At 34.2% G+C, this 21515-nt stretch overlaps 1 protein-coding gene across 1 annotated transcript in view; it reads left to right on the top strand.

The window, feature by feature from the left end:
• Positions 1-4477: 4477 nt before the first annotated feature.
• Positions 4478-21515, top strand: part of LOC150107147 (cytochrome P450 3A5-like) — a 51503-nt gene continuing 34465 nt past the window's right edge. The window contains exons 1-4 of the mRNA XM_090391029.1: positions 4478-4582; positions 15928-16024; positions 17723-17775; positions 19591-19687. Coding sequence (XP_090247155.1) covers positions 4527-4582; positions 15928-16024; positions 17723-17775; positions 19591-19687 — 303 coding nt within the window. The 5' untranslated portion in view covers positions 4478-4526. The remainder of the gene's footprint in view (positions 4583-15927; positions 16025-17722; positions 17776-19590; positions 19688-21515) is intronic.

Genomic DNA, 21515 nt, shown 5'->3' with positions numbered 1-21515 from the left:
CACACAGGGGATTTATTATTAGGAAGATTCTTTATTACATGTTCTACCTCCTTTCTTGTGGTAGAGTGGTATCTGTTGTTACATTTAACTTAAGTTGTCGTGAATCATCTAATATGTTACCATTATCATCATCATCATCATCATCATATAGATCTGATAAGTACGTACTTCACCCATCTTCTATGTATCTTTTCCTTATCAATGAGTATGTTTCCATCTTTGTCCTTGATGTTATTAGACTGTGTACGTTTTGTTTTTCCATTAAGTTCTTTCACTTTCAGGAATGCTTCTCTGGTTTTGTTCCTATTTTGTAATTCTTCTATCTCAGTACACTGCCCATTTATTCAGTTTTCTTTCGATCTTTTACATAATTGTTTGATTCCTTTATCCAAAGTTTTATATCTTAACTTTCCTTCTTCATTTGCTCCTCTTTTCCATTCTTCTTTCATCAATAAGGTTGATTACTTCTTGAGTAATCCATGGTTTTTTCTTTCTTTCTTCTTGTTTATTGATGTGGTTTTTAGCAGGTGTTATGATAGTTGCTTGTAGTCTATTCCACTGAGAGGATTCATTTTCGTTTTGCAACAGTGCAGACAGCAGTTCTGAAATATTTTCATTAAATTTTGATTAAATTAATTATCGGATTTTGTACCATTTGCAGATCCAATTTTAGGGGTTGACTTCTTTTAAATTTTATTGTTTTCAGGCGAATATTCATCTTCATTAAGACCAGTCTATGATCAGATCCACAGTCAGCACTTGGCATCACCTTTGAGTTCCTTATTCCATTGAAGTAACGTTTACTGACTACAATATAGTCTAATTGATTTTTGTATCTTCCATCCGGACTTTCCCATGTGTATCGTGCTGTTGGGTTTTGCTCAAAATAAGTGTTAGTTATGATGAGACTATGCTTGTTACAGAAATCAATCAGCTTTTGTCCTCTCTCATTCCGAATTCCTAGTCCAAATGGACCCACGTGTGTAGATGTTCTCTCTGATCCAACTTTTGCGTTCCAGTCACCCCATGTTTATTAAAGAAAACTGTTTTTAAAACTAAGCAAGTACTAAAAACAACACCTGACAAGTTTCGTTAGTCGTATCCCTATGAGATTGAATGACCTCACGATGGATTTGTTACAGACTTCTCTTCAGAAACTACACACAAACTGTCATTACAAACTCGTTTTGTATTATCACTATCATCCGAGCTATTTTTCTGTTTAAAGAAGATACCAATGTACTCATCCATAGTTGAAATAGTAGGCCTACATAAATACAAAAATATTACACGATTTTCTTTGTGTTTCTCACAATCACGAGCTCTGATTAATAACTGCTAATCTGCTGTTCTATTGTCGGTTACTGACTGCTGCTGACAGTATTGCTAACCAGAAAAGACAAAATATCGCTACGAGTCTGTCAAAATTCCGCTGAAAATAATGTTTCCGTGTCAATCGCTGCAAGATAACGCAGTACAGGAAGCTCCAAACCTCCCCGTCCCTTTCATCACGCGTTCGTAATCAGGTGACTGTTGATACTGACTTTATATACACATTCAAAACGTAAACAATTGTTGAATAATAACACAATAATGTAGGCATAATTACCGTAAAGGAAGAAAAGTCACAAAACAGAAAAATGTTCGGGGGCCGAATTTCACCACTGCTGTACCGTTAAGAAGAAATGCTGGGAGTGTCCATGATGTCTGATGTAATTGTGAAAACTTCACTCATACTGTTGCATGATTGAAAAAAAAAAAAAATTGAAATCTGAAATGAAATTGTGGCAGAAACCAGTTTTTTTTTTTAATCCACATTAAATTTTTTAACATTCAAGAAAGTTTTCAAAGATGTCTTTTCCACATGTTCGATCTCGTAATCCACAATAATGCCAAGTATTTCTTCCCTAACTTGAAGATTTAAAGTAACATATCGAACCCAAAATATCAAATGCGCAGTGTCACTAACATCTGTTGACTTACCTAGTGCTAAAGAAAAATAGTCTTTTAGTTGTTCAAGCAACTGATTTTCTATGACATTTGCTAACTCGCATTCTGTGGACAATTGTTGTTCGATTTAATTGTAAATTATTTACCTTTTGAAGAATATGATCGTTTATTTTTGAATCACAATTCTCCAGTAGAATTTCCATAATTAATATTTCTTGTATATCCAGCATTGGAAAATGGTTTTATTTATTTATTTACTAAAATAAAAAGCCAAAAAGCTACTTTATAGCTTTGGATTCTTAGTTGTGCTTTGAGGCTGCTAATTTCATTAAACCGATTTTCGCTATCAACTTGAAATTTTACATTAAATTCGCCGTGAAAATGGTTAAAGTGTTGCTTAAAGTTGTATATTTTTTTTTCACTAAAAACTTTGTGTAACAAAAGACATACTGGCCTATTATTTACTTCCATCACTGCAAATTTGAACTCCCAACTTTCGTTAAATTTTTGCTTTAGGTTTTTTCCAGTTAACCGCAAGTTGCAAATATAGATGTCAGTGGCGGCCCGTACATAGGCACTGCGACACTGCTGCATCCCCAAGGAAAAAATGAAAAAAATAAATTTTGTTTGTGTTTATAAATAATAGCAATGCTTACAACATTATATAAACGCAATACAACATGTTAAAGTTACAGATTATGTTTCGACATTGATTAAATAGTTAATAATTGGAATTGTACGATTAACGCTTTAGATTACGAAACAAATGTTGGAATTAAAAAAAAAAGTGTTGGAATTATCACATTCAGCCAATTACAGCTAGACTCGCCGATATTCGTTTGCACTTGTCGCTGCATGTAACAAGTGAATCCGACACTGCTCGTTGAGCAGTGCGCTACAGATAAATTGTATGTTTGCACGCATTATTTCTGTGTACGAAACTCTTATTATTGGTGTGTATGTTCGTGGTGAGGGAGAAATATTTTTAATAAAGCAATTTTTTAATATGTAAATTTATTTATTAATAAATTGATTACTGATTCTTATTTTGTATATGCAGTAACCCCACTTAAAATTTTCACCGGCCGTTACTGGTAGATGTTTGCAAGGGAAGGTACACAATTACCTAGCTACATTTGCTGATAAACAACAAGCAGACTGCTACCACAAAATATGCTGAGTCCCGTATGAAAACTATTTACCAGAGGCAATGCAGTTATCGCATATTACCAAATTTGCGATAAAAAAAATAATAAATGTTGGAAAAAGGTAATTCCTAAACTCGCGAATGAAAAAAAATAAGATTTTACCAATAAAAATATAATTTTATAATACAAATAAAGTAAGACAATCAATTTAATTTTAACTTTTAACAAAAACACCGTTGGCCACAATTCTGTTATCCAATGGCCACACGTAGCCAATAGTCATGGAGATACCCAACCCTGCAGTACAGCATAAAACAATATTAATTTGTCGTTACAGGAGTATAAATATAACATATAAAATAAATAAATAAATTCGAAACAAATATAATATACATTGTTTCTTGAAAAAAAAAAACGTTTTGGTTATTATAATATTTTTGTAATATTTCCTATTTCAAAACACATTAATAATAACCCTGCATGCAATAACTTAACTGCATGCCCAATTACACTTTGTTTCGTATAAACTGGGTATTCTCATGTATGTTTGATTATCCGAATTATTTAATTAACTGAACCACATTGGTCCCAATTAATTCGGATATGTATGTACAGTCAGTACTGTCGACAGGGTGTAGCATAGAGGCAGCCTGCCTCACGGCGCGACTTAATAAGGGCGCTCGTTCAGCCATATTGCGGTAGGCGCCATCACTATAGGAATTGTTAGCGTAGCAAGTGAGGAAAGAAATTTTTCCAAGCTTAAATTGATTAAAAATTATTTGCAAACAGCAATGATCCTAGAAAGATTGGTTGGTCTAGCAACTATATCGATAGAGACGACATAGCTTATAATTTAAATTTAGAAGAGCTTAGAAACAGTTTTATTGTGCGATATCCCCGTAGGGCAAACATTTAATTAATATTATCATGTAATTGTTTTGCATTAATGCTTCTCTTGTAATTAAAACAAAATAGCAACTGGAGATTTTCTTATATTTTTGTCTTATAATATATCAGGGGCGATATTTAATTGTTTGCCTCAGGGAGCTATCTAATCTGGCGATGGCCCTGTGTACAGTATAACAGGACAATTTCCTTAACATTACAAAAAATATTGATAAACACCTGTAAAGGCGTAGAAATGGACCGATAAACACTTGAACTTGACTCTCCTCCCCATATGCGAAGCAACCTGCGTAGGGTTTTCAACAAACAAACAAACATATATTCAAAACATACTCAGACCCGAAAGCCTTAAGAATTTAACCATGACGTGCAGATTTTTTACTTTAATGCTTATCTCTCACTACGTATGTGCAGTGTCGAAAGCATTTGTTGATAAAGTCCAAAGCAGATGTACAACTGAATCAGAGAAGAGAAGAGAGCCTAGGACTCCCTGCTGTTCTATATCAGATTTTTTTCATTACAATGTTGTGGAATATAACGCTGTGCCTCCTCGTCTTTCTCGTGACTCTATGGATAATGTGAGTACATTTTTCGTCGTTTTTATTCTGAAATTCGAGCTCTTTTAGTTCATTTACAAAGGAATTACTTTATCAAAGCACACATGTATTTATACAGTACAGGGTGTTCGGGATAAATTTGACAGTTTCGTAAGGAAAAAGAAAATCTTCTTTGTATCTATTAAATTTAATGAATTGACAAAAAAACATTACAGGCAGAGTTAATTACAATACTATCAACAAGATTTACTCAAAATAACCACCATTAGCATCGATCACAGCTTCAATTCTGCTTCGGAACCTCGAACAAGCTGATGCTACAGTCTCCCTGGGAAGGGCCGCAAAAACTGTTTTAATTTTATCCATTAACTGGGCTTTTGTATTACTGGAAGTGCGATTGGTGTCTTTTTCAACTGCGCCCCATACAAAATAATCCATGGGGTTAAGGTCTGGGGAGTTTGGAGGCCAAACATTTGGACTGGTGAAGTCGTAGAAATTTTCAGACAACCATTTTTGACTTTTCCCAGAGGTGTGGCAAGGGGCCGAATCCTGCTGCCATACATACGGCCTACCATTGGCTACCCTTGTTATCCAGGGCTTGACTACAGTTAGCAACTCCACGAACAAAGCCCGAATTCCAATGCCAGGGTTCTTCAACACCTGTTCCTGCAGATTTGCGAGGAATTCTGCTGTACGAACGCAATCAGATCGTCTGCTAGGGATCTTTCTTCTTGCTACATCCTCGTAGTCACCATTGCAAGTCTCTAGTTCATGCCTGATTGTTTTTACTGTATTCAGGGAGCATTGGGCAGCAGTCGTAATATCCTTATTTTGATGGCGGGCACGAATCATCATGATACAAGTTATTCTCTTCCATGATTCAGGTGGGTTCCAGCTATCCATCCTTTCTGACATCTTGTATATGAATGAAGAAGGGTCCAAACTTTTAAATGAAGAGAAGTGTGTGTTAATACATGTAACTTACGGAAAAATATAATTAATTATAAATATGTCAAATTTATCCCGAACACCCTGTATATAGATTACGAAGTATTAACTTACTGCTGTGAAGAGAGGAGATTTTTAAGGAGAGTGAGACAACTCTCAAGAATATGATAACAGGAATTAGGAGCGATTTGTAAAGAGTCAACTTTCTGTTTAGAAGAAAAATAATAAGTGGGGAAAAAATACTGACATCAGCAGAAAAAGTTTTATCGAGAATTATTTATTTTGTGTGGAATGTTTCGTCATTTCATGCACCGAGATAACCATGGCGGTGGTGTAACAGCGGGCTATGAAATTCCTCTTCCACCTACAGGTATTTACAAAATACGCATGTCCATAACAGAATTGCTAGCCAATCGGCATACATCCAGTGGCTGCATCTGATTTGAAGTTGTGTGAGATATGTCTTGGAAAAAGTAACTGATCCTTTAGTTCTAGAGAAGTAAAACAATAATGGAGAGAAGAAACTGAAGAATACTTGCGTATATTAAACATCCTTTTATTAATAAAACTTGCTTCTTTTTTTACTAATAAACACGCATTCCAAATTTTTAATTTGAATTATAATTTTAAAAAGCACACGAGTTTTTTTTTTTAAGTTATAATTCAAATTAAACATTTGGAATGCGTATTTATTAATAAAAAAAAGAAGCAGCAAAAAAGAAGCAAGTTTTATTAATAAAAGAATGTTTAATATACTTGCGTATATTAAACATTCTTTTATTAATAATCGTATCGACAGCTTGGAAGGGATGGTGATTGCTTATTATTATTATTATTGTTGTTGTTAAAAGACACTTCCAGGGAGTCATCGACAGAGGCACCAGCTATCATACCTGTTCTTGAATTCATTCGCTACTTGCACACAACATAGGCAATCCATTCCAATCACGCACTACTCTATGAGAGAAAAATCTAGCCCTCACCCTCTTCTTAGCAGCATCCATTCTCAGCTTGCAAGGATGTCCTCGTGTTATTTCCCCACCCTCCATAAAATGAAAAATTCCGTCTACTGAAATCCTGTATGACTCTTTCAGAAGTTTGTACGTCTCAATCTTATTATCCCTCTTTCTCCTGTTTACTAGTATCTGCAACCTACAAATTCTCAATCTGTCTTCATAATCAGTATTCCAGAATTCTAATATCATTTTTTCTAATATCCTGTTCGCCACCTCAAAGCAATCATCAATGCTTTGATGACTGCAAAATAATTACTCAGTAATTCAAGTATTTCTCCAGGTTCTGTTACAGCCATGTCTGCAGATTCCTCAATGATATTTTTCCATAATCGTTTATCTCTTACTGGCTGCATAGCGAAAGAACTCTTTGTGATTCCGTTTGGCCTGCACAGTTAATTTCATCTCCTAATTTGCTTTTACCTAGCATGTTGATAACTTTTCTGGCCTGTACTTCGTACTGTTCAGGAACTTACTGATCGCATTTCACCTTAAATTTCTTCCTCGTTTTCTTCTTTTGTAGCTCATACTTAAAGCATAATCCGTAACAATTTATATAGATTCTACACGCCTACTCCTAATGGTATTTAACTCTGATTTCTGATTATGTATAACTTTGTAGTAGAGATATTTTCTCATGAATAGTTTCGCATCTTTATACCACAAAATATGTAATGCTTTTCAACTCTTACTTCCCGAGCCTGAAAGATAACCTCTCTCTCTCTCTCTGAAGAGTTTTTCCATTAAACTGCGCATTTTACTTCTACAAACTCTGTAATTCTGCTGTGGCCTCAGGTTATTGGACTCTGATCTCCAACACTTTCATGTCTGAAGTATTAACTCCACGTGATAACCATATCGTAAACAGAAACTCGGAATAATATTACTCGCATATAAATAAATCCAGATCAGATTACTCCTTGTACTCCACATATCGATCATTCCGAACTGAGGAGTATATTATAGTACCTGAAAGGTTTTAACTATAGTGTGAGATCAAAATTGGCGAAAAAAATACCATCACAAATGAATATTCATAACTAGCGTCCCTGCCACAATGACATCATCATAAACAACAATAAAAATAAGGTCTTGATAAGAATCACTCACTGTTGACTGATTTATCTGTATCCAATCTAGTATTTCGTTACCTTTCATTCACAAAAACAATCTATATTCCTTTCAGTGGAGGATAGTTTTAAAAAATAATATAAATTATAGTTAAACTAAACCTGCCATTTCGCCGAAACTGATTTCTATGGGTTCTTTTCATATGTATACTTTTATTTTCCAATAACGATATGTATAGTGGCGATTTCAGGTCACTCTGAAATTAAAAAAAAAAAGTGATATCCATAAAACCAAGAGTTTAAAACGAATTTAAATATTTTAAGAGAGATAATAGTTGAAATGAACATATACAGATGTGTCGTGTTTTAAAAGTAGAGGAGATTGCTTTATATCAAGTATGAATGAGGTTTTTTTAGTTATTAAATCGACTGCATTCGAGTCTGCTCCTCGTGAGAACATCAGCTCTGTTGATTCATCAAAAAAGAAATCGTGAGAGGTTTTCGCCGTGTCGCATCATATTGCTGTGACCATTTTACTCAGACCTAAATTTACCGAACTTGGTGAAGCCTGTTGCTCTTATAATTTTGAAAATCGGTTACTAAAAAGCACCATCTTTTTATATTAAAACTGCAGAACTAACTTTGTATATTAAAAAGAAACAATGTTTGTTGTAGTGCTCTAATCTAAAACTGCAAATGTGAATTGAATATTTTTAAACTCATAGTTGATGTTGGAACTCATAACGATTACCTCATACCCTGAAATGTTATTGATCGTTTCTCACCGTAGATTTAAAAAGTACCAAATACCGCGTGAACCGTCTTATTTTATGGGTGGTATCGTGCAGACCTTTGCTCTTCCAAAGGAATTTATATATCAGTTTTTACACTGAGTGAAAAAACATTAATTGCAAATATACTGTGAAATAATATGCACATTACGACATAACAAATATAGTCATAATCACATTAATGATTGTGAACATATTATTTAGTGTGATATTCGAACTATAAACGCGTACACGTATATGTGAAATTATTACTGATCTGTTTAATCAGAACAATGAATGCAAATCAGCAAACATTACTTCTTTACAATTAAGAATTAAGTAAACCAAAAAGCTAATATTTCTGAAGTTACTAAAGAATGCTGAGAAATCGTGTATTTTTGAACATTGAACATAATATTTTGGTGACTTAGTATCGATGGCGTTATCGATCCTATGTTAAAATACAGATAACGATCTACGTAATGTATGCTGAAACGGATATGATCGGATGCAAGCATTTTATTAATAAACAAACAATTTTACATTTATGTTTTTAAAAGAAATCGTTTATAATATGCTTCATATTTCACATATTATTTCTGAAATTAGATATGCCAAATATAATGTTAACAAAGATTAACATAATTTTAAAAAATGTTAAAACGTATCTTGACTGGGTTGAAATTACGGAGAAGAAACTAAGGTTATGCCTGTTAGTTGCGGTTCGTTTGCATATCGTAGAATGAAACACCCGAGTTTCTGAGAAGCAAAAATTAATCTTAGCTAAGGACAGTGATGGCGAACCCATGACACGCGTGTCGGCACTGACACACTTGAGGGTTTCAGGTGACACACCTTGGATGTTGAAAAATATTTGTATTCTAATGAAAAATCTGCGATAAATCGTGTGAGATCGCTCTCAGTTAAGGCGAAGGTAGGTTTCGGTTCATTGAAACAATTATATTTTCTATTTCTATTTTATTTTGTAACTAGCCTATAAACAACGAGCGTTTGAAGTTTACGTTTTCTTTCTTAATCATTATAATTTCTGCATAGTCATATGATATTATATAAACTTATAAAAATCATTATCAATATTATATGATACAAACTTATAAATGCGTGCTTTATATATTATAAATTTAAAGTTTTCATTGACTTCTGAGTGAAATTCGTTCATGCATGCACTCCAAGTCTCTCGACTGAGTAATACAAGTTCTAAACATATTTAAAACACTTTAACAGAAAATATAATTCGCAGCATTAAATAGTGAATTTATCTGAGTAAATAATGAAAACATTTTTATAGTTGCAATAAATTCAGTAAATTTTGTTAAATAATGCAAATAATAACAACTTACGATGACGTCGCAACAAAACCTACTAAATAGCTGCTATTTAGTAGGTTTTGTTAAATAGCTTAATCATGCTACTAAATAGCTGCTACTTAGTAGCATGATAAAGAGTAAAACTTAACAAGGTTGCTACGAACGTACCGGTAATAAATCTGGCAACCCTGCTGAAAGAAGTAGGGTAGCCTTGCATGGTCTGCCACCTAAGGAATTTGAGTCGCTGTTGTATAATTCATTTCCAGTAATTGTTAGTTCTTATTAATTATTACTGCTTAATTACCGCTGTATATAATTGTGCTCTTTTTTAATATGTGAACCCTTTTACAATAGCAGCTAGCACTAATAAAAAACTAAAATTATCACAGAAAGGAAGTGGAAGACATTTCCAAAATGTCTGGACTGAACAGGTTTTGCTAAATAGCTTAATCATGCTACTAAATAGCTGCTATTTAGTAGCATGATAGGGAGTAAAACGTAACAAGGTTGCTACGCACGTACCGGTAATAAATCTGGCAACCCTGCTGAAAGTAGTGGTAGTCATATGTGAGTAGAACTTGCAATGTAAGAAGACATTTGGAAACTAAGCACAAATGACTCCTAGAAAAAACTTTTGAAGAACTCAAAGAATACATATCGCAACATCTAAAACTGGCAGAATCACAATCAGGGACTTTAATTAAATTTGTTTCAGGACCTTCAAATTTAGTAGTCTCAAGTTATAGTATCTCACATACTATTGTTGAACATGGGAAACCACTTAGTGATGGTGATTATATTATTATTATTCCTGACACTTCCAAGGAATCCGAAGCCTCATCGCGGGAGGACACCTACAACTGTCTCAACTGATACAACTGCCTCAACCACTACACCGAACCTCTACTACGAATCATCTCCATCAACGCCATCTACCGCCCACCTCCACCATCACCACAACTAGTATTCTATGTCTGTAAATTGCGTGTGTTCTGAAGGGCCGATTTGTCTGTATGCGGGATGAAAAACCCGAGTTTCCGGAAGAAAAAACCCTGCTACCTCCGTATGAGATCGGCTAACTCACCTTCGATTGAAAATCGTCCGGATAAAGATTCCTCCCGTCGCGAAGAGAATCGAACTTAAGCCTATTCCATTCGAAGAGCGTAATGTACCGTCGTTCTTCCAATTGCGCTACGGAGGCGCTTTAATGGGACGAATCATCAACTGGTAGAGGAGCAATCTGATTTTAATATCTAGTTTGCTGTTCCTATTATATTAAAGAAGCTTTCGTAAAGTGTGCACCATTTTTATTTGAGGACTTTCATAATAAAGAAGCTATTGTAAAGCGCATGAAAGAGTTACAATAGCTTCCTTATTATGAAAGGCCTCAAATAAAAATCAGTGCTAGTATTCCTGCCCTAGTGATTCCAATTGGAATTGGAATCACTAGGGCAGGAATACTATTAAAGACAGAGTTATATCAATGAATGCTAGTATAGAAAATCAAATACAACAAGACTTGAACTCATGCCATTGTTTTTCCATTTGTCTCGACGAAACTACAGATATTACGTCATCAGCTCGACTGTCTATTATTGCAAGGGTATGTTCACGGTGATTCTGTGCACGAGGAATTGATAAAGTTAGAAAATTTACCTCAAAACACGACAGGTAAAAACATATGCGACTGTGTTGTTAAAGTGTTCCGTGAGAAACAGGTAGATTTATCGAAAATATTTTCGATTACAACTGATGGCGCCTAATATGGTTGGCCGTAATGTCGATTTTATCAAACAATTTACAGAATATGTTGGTCATCCCCTGGTTTGTTTCCATTGTATTATACACGAAGAGACACTGTGTGCGAAATCAGGCTTAAAGGATTGATGATGTGATGAGAATTGTGAAAAAGGTAACTAATTTTATTGCTGCCAGGGCTTTAAACAAACGAGAATTTAATTCACTTTTAAGCGAAGTTGAATTAGTGTACAATGGTCTATTAATGTACAATAATATTCGATGGTTGAGTCGTGGCCGAGTACTTGAACGGTTTGTTGAATGCTTAAATGAAATTAAATTATATTTAAATGCGAAGGGCATGGGGCACGAATTTTCTCAGTTGAACGATTCTGCTTGGCTCAATAAGCTGATGTTTTTCACAGATTTTTCATTGCACCTGAATGAACTTAATATATTTCAAGGTCAAACAATTGCAAGGTTTCGGAAAATCTGTCGATGTTATGTTTGGCACGATCAAGAGCTTTGAGAATAAACTCAAAATATTTCAACGTGATTTAGAAAGTAACAATTTTAAGTATTTCCCAAGAGTCAAAATTTTTTTAACGAAACCAGCCCCAAAAATCCTGAACAACATATCAACCAATCTATCGAAGTTCTAAAGTCAGTAACTGAGCAGTTTTCTTCTAGATCTGAACAATTTCGAACGTTGGAACAAACAATCCAATTCATAAAGTATCCTGATTCATGGATCTGAAATTAGATGGCTTTGAGTGGTTGGATTTAAAAGATCTAGAAATGCAACTAGCCGACTTCCAGTGTAATCCAATCTGGAAAATAAAGTTTATTGCTCTTAGAAATGAATTAGAAGAACTTGAGCGGGAACGTCTGCATGATACTGCGTGCAAAAATTCAGACTGTGAAATTGTAAGCGTGTGGAATAGCCTTCCCGAAAACCTTTATTCTCTTAAAATCTTTGCTAAAGCTCTTCTAACAATTTTCTCTTCTACATACTCTTGTAAAACTCTATTTTCTGCCTTAAATAATATCAAATCGAGAGGGAGAAATAGATTGAGCAATGATTTGAGCGCTGCCTGTCTAGCATTAAAATATACACACTACAGCCCTTCTACAAAGTAACTTTATACCAGTACTCAGCAACAGAAAAGTCATTAAATGTAATGTAAGTTTGTAATTTCACTTTATTAAATTAATTGTATAATATGAATTCATAGATTTTATATCAATGTCCTATTAAATAAATAGTCTAACATGATATGTATAAGTCACTATCTATGATTATGTAGTTAAATTTATAATGCATGTATGCAAGTGGCACATCAACAACGTCAATATTTAAAAAAAAAAAAAGACGTTTGACACACCTGGGTAAAAAGGTTCGCCATCACTGGCTTAGGATAAAGTTAATGGTTTAGATTTAGTGCTAAAGAGAATCGGCTTAGACTTTAACTTCAGTTTAGTGAGTTCTCTAAGCAATAAACAAATGAACGGTTATTAAAAAAATATAAAATAAAATAAATAAATAAAACCTTACCGTGACTGAACTGTAAATAGCATGTTTACTAAAATGCCGTCTATAGCTTGAGAAGATTAATATTAGATCAGATGACAATGGCTTATTGTGATTCTGTATTTTCCCAGCTGCAGAAATGAGAAACTGAGGTTGAGCTTAATGATGAAATTATACGTATGGCTATTTTAATTAATACATTATATTTAAAGGACCTAGTATTATTACTAAGTTGATAATCACCAGTTCTATTTTCACTCATATACTAAAATTACGGGTTTTATATTTAATAATTACGGGTTTTTTGTTTCTTTTTATATGAATCCCATCTACTAAATGCTAGAAGCCTAACTTACATTAAAACCCTGGATTGAATAAGAATTCCATAAGTTTTCCTACTCCAGAAACCAAACCTGGAAATTTTCAAGCCATTTTGGCCTCTAATGAGTGAATGTGGTCTCATCAGGTGATGAAAACTGTTTACCATCTAGAGACCTTGTCATTCAAGAAGTAGAATTAGAACCTGAAGAGCGGATGCACTACCACTCGGTCAACCAGGATGGAAAACTTGTAAACACATGGTTATTTTAGCTTAATGGTATATTTTCTCAGGAATCTTTAGCAGAGTATTTATTAGAACGCTTTAGAAATCAAGAGTATCTTAACCAACTCTTATGAAATTTTGATTTTCATAAACGTGATGGTTAAAAATCCTTACAGCTCAGAACTCGTAGCTCTCAATCCAGCGAAGACGGAGTTTGTTTCCAACAGTAATATCTTGGAGAAACCCCTTTAAAAGTTTGCTTTTTAGTATATAACGAATACCTGGTTATATACTCGTCGGACTTCGAACACCTGCTAGTAACGTGTTCGAAAAGAATTGTAATTTTATTCAATCTAAGAAAAAGGGTGGTTGGTTAGAATTATAGCTGAAGGTAATGAGTGAGGTATAATTATGTATGTTAATTATCTGTCCGGTTTATTTATCTGATTTTCGGAATGAGAAACCATGCCCATCTCCGTTTAAATCCAGATAACTCGCCCTCAGCTGAAAATGAATTGTAAAGTTCGGCAATGAAAACAAACAAATACCGTATATATGAAAAGGAAATAGTTTCATCTCTTATATTTGAAGATTTGTTACACATTTTTAAATATTCAAAGGGAGAGAAATAATACAATGCAAATTTAAAACCTCTCTTAATTATTGGAAAATAAATTTGTGTTCTTCCAAATTTTCCGCCGCAAAATGGTCCTTATTCTCTCAAACGGAGTCGCTCGCAGTGTGGCGACAGATTCGCACAAGACGTGGAGTTCATCTCACATAATACCAAATTGACTTTATCTTTACACAATGCTGCTGACGGGTTGCAAATAATACATGAGGAGGCGTCGGGAGTTGTTTACTGCCTATTAATACTGGAGAAATGCTGCCTATAGATTTCCAAAACTTTGATCACAACTAAGAGTTACTTTTTTTTTTTTTTCAACAGGAGGAGATTTTAATCTTCGGAGCAATAATGCAGGAAGATGAGAAGAGAATTCGGTAAGTTTCAGATAATTAGATGTTGACCTTCACGTGTTTCCATAGGCGCAGAGGAAACTATACGAACGACATCAAAGCCAGTTGAGTAGAATGGCACCCATGGAAGTATTTAAAGAAAGGGCTAAGGCAGAATGGAATGCTTATCAGAAACTGGTTGTCATGAGCCATTAGTGACGACCATAAATTAAGTAGATTTTCTTCTTCTGGATATCAACATTTTTAGGATTTTTTTTGTGTGAAATTAAAATGCGAGATTTATTTTTACATCTAGGATCTGTACAGGTTTGCAGTAATACTGGTCTGAAGTAATGTCTTTAGTAGGAAACAAGTTTTTCGGAAGCTGAGGAGTGTCATGCGTTTGTACCAGGAAAGGTTCATTATTTTCTTTTTGTTGACTACCTTAATAAATAGCAAAGTGATTTATGTTCGGGGATGTGTTATTGGGATGTTTCAGCACTGCAGTGTTTGTTAAATGGAGAGAAAATATGACATGTATCAGAAAACTTGATAATTTAGGGTCACTGACAGAAATTAATTTAGGTGACAGGTAGGGTGTGCAGAAGGCACGACGCCATTAAATATTCCGAATTGGTTGGGATATTTGATGAGAGAAAGCCATCCGTCATGATACGTAGTGAACGACCGAAGAGGAAACCAATTACAAAGCTTTGAAGGTAAGAGAGAGAATACACTAGGCAGTCCTCGCTGCCAGATTTCATTAAATATCTTACGACAAAAACTTTACAAAGCGTTCCGGATGGGCCCCCATAGGTGAGTAATGTGGAGTGAGATCTGCTATTTAAATCTGATAACAGTTTAAAATCTGACGATTCTCGCGAAGCATCCAACACACATTGTCATGCAGCTGGCTTTGTATATACCGGTATATTGAAGGTTTCTTTGTTCCTGTTTGTTAATTTTTAGTGAACCTTTTTAATTTTAACTTAAACCAACTTGACGGCCAAATTGATTCATTATCGTCTTTGTTATTGGTTCTATTCATTCCATTTCGGGTATATATAATACTCTCTATCCTCAACATATCTTCCAAATTTTACATTTTCGTCAGTTAAGTCGGCAGCCAATATCTTTATCACTTCCTTCAAAAATTGCATATCCGATAAGTCATTTTAATTGCTTTTAGAATATAAAATTTTTAATTAGAACTTAATTCTAGCTTAGCTTAGGTTGTAAGATACGCGCAGTCCCATTACCAGAGACCACACACACACACACACACACACACACACACAGATATATATATATATATATATATATATATATATATATATATATATATATATATATATATATATATATATATATATATATATATATATATATATCTGTGTGTGTGTGTGTTATTAGTTCAGATTTATATAATTCATTAAAACAAGGTTATTTCAAAATTATCTTGTTGCAGATGGAGGCGAAAGAATCTATCAATCTTCAAAGAACTTGGAATCCCCGGGCCTGAACCAAGCTTCTTCTTTGGAAATATGCTCGAATTTAATAGAAAGGTTAGCAATATCATAAATATTTGTACATTTTCTTTGAAACGTGATTAATAAGCAAGTTACACTACAGGAGTAATTGCAAAAAATATGTTTGATCATCGTCATCAAGCTATTTTGATATCTTTTAAATGAATGAAATTCATGATTTGCAATGCAAAAATTTAGTGCACCAGAAATGCAATTTCTGCTGCACTAAATGTATGAAATCATTCTCGTGAAGTATTGCCTACGACGGAATTTAAACGTAGCCTTCCAAGTCGAAGGGCAATTTCATCGTGATCAAGCTACGGAAAATATACATTAACACGTTCATTGCAATCACGCGATATCGCGCGATACGAGTTCTCACCAAACGGCAGATCACGCGTTATCGCGTGGGCGTCTTTAACTGAATAAAAAAATAAAAAAAGTTGGCCAGCACACGAAATTCTAATTTTCAGCTTGCAATGAACGATATCGCGCGATGCGAGTTCTCACCAAACGGTCGATCACGCGTTATCGCGTGGACGTCGCTAACTAAATAAAAAAAAATTTGGCCACCACATGAAATTCTAATTTTCAGCTTGGCAGTGAAAGTGTTAACGAGATTTTATTTATTTATTTTTGTAAGTCGATCACTGCAGTTTTTACCCTAGTACCGAAGTAAACTATTGCTATTACACATCTGTATCATGAAATTTAAAGGCGTATTGTACATCTTAAAACTAAGAAAAGGTACCAATAAACATAGGCTCGGAATCTCTCCCATTTCTGAGAAACAGCCCTTTCGTAGTTGCAGCACGAATGCCAATAACCTGCAAGGCAGATAAAAGGCAAAATGTCAAGAAATGCGCTTAACTCGTTGAGGATCGTCTAATTAAAAGTGCATGAACTAATAGCACACAAAGATACTAAATTTAAAAATAAAAATTACACCTTTTAAATTTTATAACTTAATACAGTATACTAATGACAATAGAAGCATTTAATAAAAATAAACTAGGGGCGCTCCACAGTTCAACCTCTGCCTTACTGGTTAACGAAATCTATTCACCTATGCCAAAGGATCAGTAAAAACTCATTCACAAAGGAACACAACTCTATATGAACACTCTGACGAAAATAAAACGTCATATGTTTTCGTTATCTTACGGTAATGGGGAACGGATCCACGAGGCGGTCCAAAGAAGTCCTTGGTTGGAATCGCTGACGAATATTAGCAAAGACATGAAGTACTTCGCAGTGTTCGATCGAGGCCGAAATAGCCGAGCTGAGTTCAGTCTCGGGATGTTTTCCCCAAGAAATCTTTTTTTTTACCTTCTGGCAACCGGGGGGGGGGGGGGGGCGACAGTTTGAGATGCAAATTACCCAAATAAAAATAAACTAAAATGTTACGGCTCAAGTTACCTTTTCAACAATTCTCAACTCAAATACCGTAATATACATACCAGGTGTTCAATATCTTCACGTGCTACTCTTCGGTATTGACTTCTTTCAATTCCAACTTCCTTCTTCAGGTTCTGATGAGGATCCAATAAAACTCGAAATGTTATTAAGCCACTTTCAGACTTGATGACGAACTCGGTTTAAGGGAAACTGCATTTCACAGTAATCTTTTGCAAATAAATATAACGTATACGACTTAATTATTGTCGCTTTTAAATAAAGTTGCTTCTGCAGAGAAAGCTTAATCATCTCACGTTGTCTTTCTTTTCATTGCAGGGAGCACTTCAATGTCACAAGGAATGGGTAAATCGTTATGGTCGTGTTTTAGGGTAAGTACAGATTAATTGCAATGGATACAAATTATATTAGTATCCATTGCAATTAGTTAATCTGAGTTGTCATGTCAAGATTAATCAACAAATATTTGTCTGTTATGATAATTGTTGCTATAATCGTGGTCTGGGGAGCCAGGCAGGTGCCTATTTATTTTTTTGTTATTTTTTGTCTTTCATTCTTAAGGATGGGAATCCTCCCATCCCTAGTTACCTGCTCAAGGATCATGATCTTTGTTATAGTGTATTCTTGAAATAAAAAATTTCAAGCATGAAGACAGAAATAAACTTAGCGTTCAGTCTTAAGACTGAAAGCTAATTTGCAACGCATATTGAAATGGAAATAAATTTGTTAGTGCTAAACCTGCAACGTATGTTTTATTTATTATTATTTTATTAATGGGAATTTTGGTTTATTTTCAGAATTATGGCAAAGAAATTAAATATATTTCTTTTGGATACCAGTCGCTTTATTTTTTTCTCAAGATTGGGTTCTTATTTTGCGTGACGATAGTTACGACCACGGTGGGGGTGTTGATACACTGATTGTTAATTTTAAGATATCTAAATCTTGGACACATAATTCATTAAGTCTAACTAAAGAGACTATTATAAAATAAACATGATACTGAAAGCATTTTATTAGCATCGACGTGTCAATGTGGACGGTAAAGGGAACAGTGTTTGCTCCAATAAATTAATTTAAACACGTGGGGCTAGGAATACGATAGTTGCTCCCAGTTCGCGGCTACATCAATCAAAGACTCGCATTACTTAACTATTATCGATTACAAGCATAGCCTACGATATACGAGAGGGCATTTATTAGCAGTCAGTTGTAATGAACGACAGGAACAGCACATAACCATCGATCACTACAACTGGCATATTATATGTAAAAGAAAATTCCTTTATTTGTGGGAAAATTTTCTCCATATCTTCTTCAGTTATTTAATTTTATGGTAATTTCTATATATATAATCAAGCTGGAAGTTTTGACTATTGACAAACATACCCAATACCAGATTATGAACTTTTCCATAAGTGAAGAAGAAAAGAGGAAAAAAAAAAAAAAACATTAAAGAAAGGATTTACTGCACGTTCAAAAATCCCTTCTGTTTACGTTGTGGCGAAGTACAGATTTACCACAGAAAGCAGATGATGCTAAATAGAAGCCTCGACACGTTGCTTAGAAACACAAATCTCCTTAAAAGCAATTTCGTCAAAGGAAGAAAAAAAATAGCTTTTTGTTGTCAAATCAGTACATGATAATAGTTAAAGGAGAAGAGGAACTATCTATGAAATAAAACACACTTTAGTATAATACAATAAAATCAGTGAATTACTGACATAATATAATATAATATAATATAATATAATATATGCCAATAACTTCCATACGAAAATAAAACTCGTTTCGATAACATCACGAAGTGACTAACTAAAAGTATGGCTAAATTATGAGATTTTGATGGGTTACAAGTTAGATCACAATAATGGCGAAATCGCAATCATATTACGTGGTGTATTCTTCTAAATAATAGATTCGTTTGGTTGAACTTGTGCCGTACTTCCTTTGGCGAATAAAAAGAAAAAAAAAAAAAGACGATTGTGGAAGATATGTTCATTCGTCCATCTAAGAAACAGCAAGAGAATGTTATGTCTCAAAACATCTATCCTATCCTCAGAATTGTTAATAAGTTATTCTTTAAAAATAAATTAATATGCGATAATCTGTTTTTTTATATTACTGATGTGTCTTTTTACATTAAACAATGACGAAAACTATTTGAAAATTCGATTGTTTTTTAGGTATTATTTTGGAATGAATCCTGTACTTCTTGTAACAGATCCGGAATTACTTAAGAAGATACAAGTTAGGGATTTTCATGCTTTTATTAACCGGCCGGTAAGTTAATACTTGAGGTTTCTTTCCTCTTATACTCTACGGACAAGTCTATCAAACCATATAGCTTGAAAACATCAGTTATTCAATTATCGATGTAAGCTTTCAAATTTTTATATACAAATATACAGTACTGATTTTGCAAATATTTGCTGGGAAGTTATTTTGCATATACTGTATTTACTGCAACCGGAAGATCACTCATGGTCCTCTAGAGCAGGAGTCGGCAACTGGCGTCCCGCGGGGCCGCATGCGGCCCAAACGTGTATTTTTGGCTGCCCATAAAAGGCTGACCATACTTACATGGCATGTGTCCCATATGTTAAATTATTTAAATAATACATTTTATAATATGAATAATAAATTAAAAATCATTTTATACCTATACTTCGTGCTATCTCCCGTGCAACTTGGAAATACCAACAAAAGGAAACTTTTGCTGGTATTATTGAAGATTTACAAACGGAATTTTCAACAAGATTTGTGGATTTTCATCAAAAATTGCATTGAAATGCGATTATGTTTGAACACTCTTACTGTCGACATTGATCGATGCTTACCAAAAAAAATTTGAAGGATTAATCAGTTTCGCAAAGATGATAGTCGCATTTCGAAGCACCTATATTTGCGAATAAGGATTTTCTGCCATCAGTTTTAGAAAAAATAAAATTTCTTCTCGACTGACCGATGAACATTTGTATGCTTCGATTCGAATTTGCACTTCAGGTTATAAAGTGGATCTAGATAATCTGGCTAAGGGAAAACAATCACAAAAGTCACATTAAGCAGGGAGAAATATGTACATATTGTGATGGGTACACTATATTACTTTGTTTTTACGTGATAATAATTTTTCATTGTGTTTCATTTTCATGCTTGTTTCATATCTCGTACTTTAAATATTTCTGTGTTTTTGGAGATGGACATAATAAAAATTGATAACTTAAGTATTTTTTTTCCACTCACTATTTTCTCTTAAATAAACGCTTACGACCCGATTATTAAAAATAAAAGTTGAACGTGGCCCGCGAGTCGGAAAAGGTTGCCGATCCATGCTCTAGAGTCTAGCTATTCTCTCTGTCAAGGCGGCTTATCTCATATATATAAGTCCTGAGTATAAGGAAAATACGAACGCATTTGTATTAAAGATGGAAAACATGTTCCGTTTACAAAAAGTGGCATTGATAGGTTGAAAGTGTCACTGGTTGACGGAGCGTGATTCCAATATCGTTTATCAAACAATTACAATAATGGACAACTTGGTATCGATATGACATAATATTGAAATAGAATTGAAAAGGCGGATTGCAAGAACAGTGAATTCACCCATCCACAGGAGGACTATTGAAGACAAATCAATTTGTATAGGAATTAAATTGTTCACTTCTACAACCTTCTTTATTGCTGCATTCTATTTAATATTACGTTGCTTTACCATATCATTCATGAGAGAGCACAATATTCATTCAGATATCACGTTTATCCATGCCTTTCAGGTTAAATAATGCTGAATCCTGTTTCAGACCGAACATAAAATTCTTTCAAGCCACTTCGGGCTTTCCATAAACAAGACGAAAGTGTCACTCTATGTGTAATAAAAACATTATCTACCGACTAAAGATAACCACAAATATCCAGGGGAATTCGAAATTAGATTGTAGGCTGGTAAGCGAGCTATCCACTTGCCAACAAGAGCGGTAATATTTATGCAATTCGATTTTCCTTCTTAAAGGAAAAGTCGTTGTAAAACAATATAGAATAACACTTAATCTACTGAGCTCGAATTAATGCATATATCGGTAACAGTTAATATGACATACACAAATATGAC

This window comes from Typopeltis vanoorti, chromosome 4 (genome assembly GCF_054136105.1).
Source record: "Typopeltis vanoorti isolate ZY-2024b chromosome 4, IOZ_Tvanoo_1.0, whole genome shotgun sequence".
Lineage (NCBI taxonomy): Eukaryota > Metazoa > Arthropoda > Arachnida > Uropygi > Thelyphonidae > Typopeltis > Typopeltis vanoorti.
This window is presented reverse-complemented; position numbering and strand designations above follow the sequence as displayed.